This window comes from Chenopodium quinoa, unplaced genomic scaffold, assembly GCF_001683475.1.
Source record: "Chenopodium quinoa cultivar QQ74 unplaced genomic scaffold, ASM168347v1, whole genome shotgun sequence".
Lineage (NCBI taxonomy): Eukaryota > Viridiplantae > Streptophyta > Magnoliopsida > Caryophyllales > Amaranthaceae > Chenopodium > Chenopodium quinoa.
This window is the reverse complement of record NW_018744790.1, coordinates 1,369,858-1,376,356: the sequence shown is the minus strand read 5'-3', so window position 1 is coordinate 1,376,356 and position 6,499 is coordinate 1,369,858. Positions and strand designations below refer to the sequence as shown.

General features: G+C 34.8%; 1 protein-coding gene and 1 long non-coding RNA gene across 2 annotated transcripts; both read right to left on the bottom strand.

Moving 5' to 3' along the window:
• Nucleotides 1–1,166: 1,166 nt before the first annotated feature.
• Nucleotides 1,167–1,920, bottom strand: LOC110703841. Its single transcript, XR_002507784.1, has 2 exons — nt 1,618–1,920; nt 1,167–1,521 (listed from the first exon to the last, which is right to left on the bottom strand). It is a non-coding gene; the product is annotated as an uncharacterized LOC110703841 (long non-coding RNA).
• A 1,707-nt stretch (nt 1,921–3,627) lies between these two features.
• On the bottom strand, nt 3,628–5,717 carry LOC110703869. The gene is made up of 2 exons (XM_021881647.1): nt 5,527–5,717; nt 3,628–4,727 (listed from the first exon to the last, which is right to left on the bottom strand). Exons 1-2 carry the CDS (start codon nt 5,660–5,662, stop codon nt 3,628–3,630), a joined length of 1,236 nt encoding a protein of 411 aa, XP_021737339.1. The 5' UTR covers nt 5,663–5,717.
• Between the last annotated feature and the right edge of the window lie 782 nt (nt 5,718–6,499).

Genomic DNA, 6,499 nt, shown 5'->3' with positions numbered 1-6,499 from the left:
GGTTTGATTTTTATATGCTGTCCAATGATCTAGAGGAGGGCCTATTATTAATTATCATTCCTAAAGCTATTAGGATTGATTATAGTCTTCTATAATATTCTAGAAGGTTCTCTTAAATCCTAATGGAGTTAGGATTGACAATTATGTTTCAAAGAGTTTGAAATTGAATAATATTATTCCTTTTAAGAATCCTTGTTTTGTACGAAATGGAATATATTCAAATATTATTTTTGCGCCTCATAATATTTATCCAAATTTTATATGGTTTGATAGATCTTGAAATTATATTTCCAATGATATTATAATATTAATTCCGAGCTATCACGAAAAATATATGAATGGAATATGAAACTTTATCCAAAACTGACACCCTTCCACTATGTCGGCCATATATGTTTATCTACAAAAGATTTTAATTTGATTCTAATTGGATTGGAAAGTAGACTTCAAGAGCTTTCCAACGACATATTATATGACTTATTTGAATTTCTGGATCAAAAGATATGATTAAAACAAAATCCGCAAAAAACTGTCTTGCAGCGCCGGAAGATACGCCTGGCGACATGTCATGTTGTTGGCGACAACGTAGTGTTTTATTCTTTTTGAAACTCCGATTCTTTTTTTTATCATACTAGTCGTTGGAGCACGCGCAAACGCGCGTGCTCCCCCGACGGCAAGATAAGTAAATTCGTGGTTGTGTTCGGTTGTTGTGATATTCGTGGTTGTGTTCGGGTTTTGTAATAGCAAGGATACATGAATTTATAAGTGTTTATGGGGAAATATGTATGAAAAACAATTGTTATAAGTGAAGTTATCTAGAATTTTCTATAATTTAAAGATTCTTAAAAAAATATATTACTCCCTCCGTCCCTTAATACAATGCATCTTTTAACTAATCAATTTGAATTTCTACATAAAGTATCTCAATGCCTTGTAAATCTTAAAACTTAGTTGATTTTAAATCAAATAGGTATACAAAGATATAATTTCTACTAACTACTACAATCAACTTGAATTTCTACGCAAACTATCTCATTATACCTTATAAATTTGTGTTTATTTATTTTTTATTTTTTTCTTTTGTATTAAATGTATTATTAATCAACTTGATATTAACCTCTTTTTCTCAAAATAAATAAATTAAAAAAAAAAAAGCACCAACTTGATACCTAGCCTCAAGAACAAAGATATAATTTCTCTACTAAAATCACAATACACATATTGAAGTTGAAAACAAGTACACATTATGCTCATATATTCACTTATATGCTCTTGCATTACTTCATCATTTACGTATCTAATTCTACCCATTTCTACCGTTTAAAAATATAAATTAAATACTACTCGTACTACAAATGAAATTAAATCCCATAACCTCAACCTATAACACTATCACCATCTCACACATGCTTCATCTGGTTGTATCCTTGTCTTCTTGGCGCCTTTAAGCACGTGCTCCACTCCTACAAGTAACATCTTGGCCCTAATATTTCAGGCTTGCTCACTTCATCCCAAAATTATCTGCATAAAACAGTAGAATAAAAAAAATAGAGCTAATCACATATGATAACACGATAAACAATTAGCTTGTATTTTACGTGAAGTTCATATATATACCTGAAGTTCATACAAAAGAAACCTACAAGTAGTTTCCTCTTCTGAAAGAGGATCATTCTGAATGTCACCCATATTAAGAGATATTTGTAACCACCAAATAATTAACCTGCAGATATATCAGTTACATAGATAAGCAAACAAAAAAGAACAAATGTGTTAACTTGCGGACAAATATTTAAGATATCTAAATGATGATGAAGGCATATGCAAAAGCTGATACTTTAAATTCAAAATACTTAATTCTATTATTCTAGCTGCCTTTAACAGCTTATACACTTAATCTGCGATAGACCTATGGGGAACAGACCTAGCAGAAACATGCATGCTACCTGCAAGCACTGCCTCGTCGGTTACTCGGGCTCATGAACAGGTGTGAAGGATCAGACATAAAAGCGACAAAAAGCACACTGTTGCTGCCTCCCCATTTCCACATAGAACCCTCAAACTACACCCTTCAGACCAAGCCTGTATTCCATTCCAGCCCCTACCACAGTAAAGTGAGTTACTATGCTCTCACACAAAGCAGTAGCACCAAGGCTGCCAATACCTGAGTTGCTTGCTATCCAGAATTTTGGTAAAAAACTTCTTAATAAAAGGCAGAGAAAGCTCAATCACTAAAAAGACTGAGCTAATATTAATCAAATGCAACAAAAGAAAATGAAGAATGATTGACGCCATAACTATTTCCTGTGAACCTACCAAAATATCCCTGCACTCAAGATTGATATCAATAAATCAGTCAAATGATATACAAATAAAACCACAAAATTAGTCATCCATAACTTAGAATTTAAAAAGCATGTGGTAAACCCAAAATCATTTGAAAATTTAACCGGGGATCTTTCACCACACGAGGTCTTTACCCATCTCACATTTTTTATGGCGTTGACAATCACATCCACTAACAACATTTTCTCTCAGATATTGTATAAATTTAAGCAGCGCAATAACCTTGGTTCTAGTCAGATTAGAACCAGTAGCCAGAGCCATGAGATGATTCCCGATGAATTTACATGCTTGACCATAATCGAACATCACCCCTATTGCTTTTAGCTCCTCCTGATACTCATTCAACTTGTAGTTATAGAAGTGCTGATCAACCAAGGGAATATCAACCATTTCGGAGCCATTCTGCAACAGACTCCCCCATGATAAACTCGAAAAAAATGATTGATTAGGAGGTTTGTAAACAGGATGACCGCTCATTGTTACCAACCAGCTTCCACTCTAAATGCAATTCAGAAACTTATCACTGTTATCAGGCATTCAAAAGCAAGAAAACATTTTCTTTTGTCAATGGCCCATATACAGTAGGAAAGGCAGCATCTGGAGGACTTACATCAGGAATATCAGAAGCACCAAAATACTTTATGAGGAACTTCATCAGCTCCTTCTCTGGAGCAAAATAACCAGCATATCACGCAGAATGCACAGATACACCTCCAGAACTGTTCACAAGTGGCATTGCAGCACTTAAATGTCGCAACTCTAGCTCACCCAAAAATCCTTTGGAAAATGAGTGATGTAGAAAATGTGCAAAAGCATATACCATTCTGCAATTGTTTCCAAGTGAGTTGCGAAGCTTGAGTGCAAACTCATCCATGCGAAAAGTAATGACATTCAAATAGTCCTTTAACCAGCGCAGTACATCATCCACACTTAAGATGGCAATTTGCAATTTCTCAGGTAAGAATCGTAGTCCTGACTCAAATTTGAATTCTTCGCTCCAGTCTATCATCCATGAAATATATCGTGCATCCTGGGATCGACACAAACATAGACCACTTGCCTGACTAGCTGCTTCATTTATGCTAAGAAGAGATATATCCCCTGAAGCACCTACATACTTCAGTAAGGGTATGCCTCTCATATCGGTGTTAGCAAAATATAAATTAGATGCCCAATTCCGCGCAAGAAATCTAAGCAACTCTATATAAATGTCCACCCCAACTCCCACGACAAGATTACAACTCTGGATGCACTTTGGGTACCACTCTTTGTCAACAGGCTTCACACCAAGGAAGCTAAGCGCATCGTTGTACCTGTCTTCATCAAAAGAAGAATGCAATATTGCTTTCCTAGAGATGATAGATAGTGCAATTTCATCCCTTTCTGCTTTGCCTTCAACAATATCTGCCAGAAAGATTGGTTCAACCGGGCAACTTCTTGAGGTTTATGGAAAATCTTCTGGTCAGAATGCGACTCAGATGGAATAATATTTTCCAGAAGCAGTCTCTCTTTGATTGAATTCCTGACTGCATCTAACTTTGGGTGACACGCTTCTTTAACTGGCAAGAAAGCAAACATGGATGCCAGAGAAGAGGTAGGCGCATCTTCCCTCGTCTTGACAAGAGCAACAAATGCATTGACAAAAGCAGAAGGAATGCAGTCTAGAATCCCTTGGTTCCATATGTCATCCCACAAAATAGTCTCACGAGATGATGGAAGAAGGAAATCTGCCTGAATTATGAAAGGCAAATTTGTAACTGTCTCAGTCGGAAGATATGCATAGATTCCAGGAGATATCATTCCTCTATTTAGACGCTTGCCAAATGGAAAGGCTAATGTAATAGACCACTCCTCGAGTTCCTTCCTCTTTTCAACCTTGTTTTCATCCTTGACACGAAACTCCTGCCTCCACATATAGTAGCCACATTCACCTTCGCTGCTAGGACTACCTTCCTCTTCTGCCATCAAATGAACTGTATATGACTCAGCATCAATATCCTTCTTTGACTTAAAATCCCTTTCAGTAGAAATGGAAACAGCTCGTATGGTGTTAAGTTTTGGATCTTCACTGTGCTCTTTCACTGAAAGACGCTTGATTTTTGAGAGAAACAAGAGTAACTCAGGATGGAGACTTGAAAGCTGCTCCTTCACAGCTTTCACTTTATCACCCTTCAAAGGCAGTATCAGTGTAGTAGTCGGAAGGGCTCTATTACTGCCATACACTTGCTGGATATCAGCCACTGAGGGATATTCAACCCACTCAGGTACTATGTAGGCTACATCACATTGAGGACATGGTGCTTCACTGAAACGAATTTGATAGCCATTACTAAAGATATAGGGATGAGCTGTCAGTAGAAACACGCTTTTGAACCCAATTCCTGAGACAAAAAACCACAAAATTGATTTCATTAGTGATAAGGGCCTTGATAATGATGTAAAGAACATTTAAACATGATCAGTTTTGTTCAGCTTCTGATATTAATGTGGCAGAAAGGTGTCAACAAGTACAAATATTTGTGGATTACATAGTTACGGTAAGCCTTACAAAATTAGAAAAAAGGCCTTAGACAGTATACACTATTTCTGTACCAATACTCTGTGATTGCTCAATAGAAATCCACACAAAAAAGGAAAAAAAAATACAGTAGGCTAATTGCGCTTGTAATTGTTTCAATACGAGCAGAAATAGTGTTTGGTAAGCTATAAGAAACAATGGAAATAATAATGACTTGGTAAAAGAGAAATTTGCAAGTAATGTTCATGTTGATGCAATTGTATTCCAGAGTATGTACTTCTCTTGGTAAATTAAAAGAAACTCGCATACTATGAGGAGGAAAAGCATTACCATGGACTTTTCTATGCGACATAATTTACAAAGTTACATATGAGCCCTTAGCAATTACAGTCATGTACACCAAAAGGGCTATTAGGGCCTCATTTATTTGGAGGCACTCGATGCAGACATAATATTGATGGTATAGCTTGCTTTAGTTTTAAGATGAAAATATTTTGAGGCTACAATAAAATAAAAAAAATCAAATAAACATATGAAAAATTATGCAATCACAGCTACATTTTACATTTACAGCCAGAATGATTAAGAATGATCCAAAATATAATGGGGGCATTACAATATATTGGGGGCACATTACAATCCGCAAGTTTGAATAGACTAACCTTTTTCTCCAATATAACCATTTTGCGTTTGCCAGCCTTGGTAGAAGTACCGACAAAAGCAAACAAAGTACACTAAGAAAACCAGAGCATAAAACAAGCTAATATAATACAACATATCATCAAACTCCAGCTCCATATATGAGGAAAAAAATGCTGCATTATTTACACAAAAGTGCTAGTATTCATATCAATCATGTACTTTCACAATAACTAATCTTTCTATTACTAGTTATTTTTCTCGCTTAACCCACTTTCAATCTTTAATTCACATTTTACCACTTAAGCTTATCTTAATTAAGTTATGTTTTCTTTACCTTGCAAGACTATCAGAATTGAATCGTTTAATCTTGTTAATCAAGCCAAACAAGAAAAATTCGAAACAAATCATCAAAGAACATCAATTTACATACTAAAAAAAGAAAATTAGAAAATTAGACATTGATAAAAACACATTAAGACGAATATGATAATATCTAACATGATATTTTCTTATAAATTGTCATACTATACCAACAGACTAGATCTTTATATATTAAGAGCAGATTAACTTATTTCGAGCTATGAGAATAAAGTCTTAGCCTAACACTACTAGTGTACTTTTAATAGGTGAGACAAAACATTATAAAAGGAGTACTCCTTAAATTATACTTCCTCATTCACTTTTAATTCAACATTTAAAAGCATGAATAATAAAAGGTGAAGATTATACACTACTCACTAAATTACTCTAATAAATCTAACATAAGATCATAGGCTTATAGTCATACACAGATACACTTATTCAAATGTTCAAAATAGAACGGCTACCAAAAAGAATGTAAATTCACAAGAAACGGCTCATTTCAAGTTAACTACCATTGTAAACCACTTACAATCTTGTTTAAGAACTAAAATTCGACCCGATTATGAAAAATTACAAAAAATAACTTCCTTAGTCTACAATAGTTCTTCCTATTTTGATTTTTACTTTTGA

Excerpts from the sequence above, each read along its gene's own strand:
- LOC110703869 (XM_021881647.1), bottom strand. The coding sequence starts at position 5,662 with ATGGAGCTGGAGTTTGATGATATGTTGTATTATATTAGCTTGTTTTAT. Across the intron at positions 4,728-5,526 it reads TGGTTATATTGGAGAAAAAG|GAATTGGGTTCAAAAGCGTG; the intron begins GTTAGTCTATTC and ends TTTTTGTCTCAG.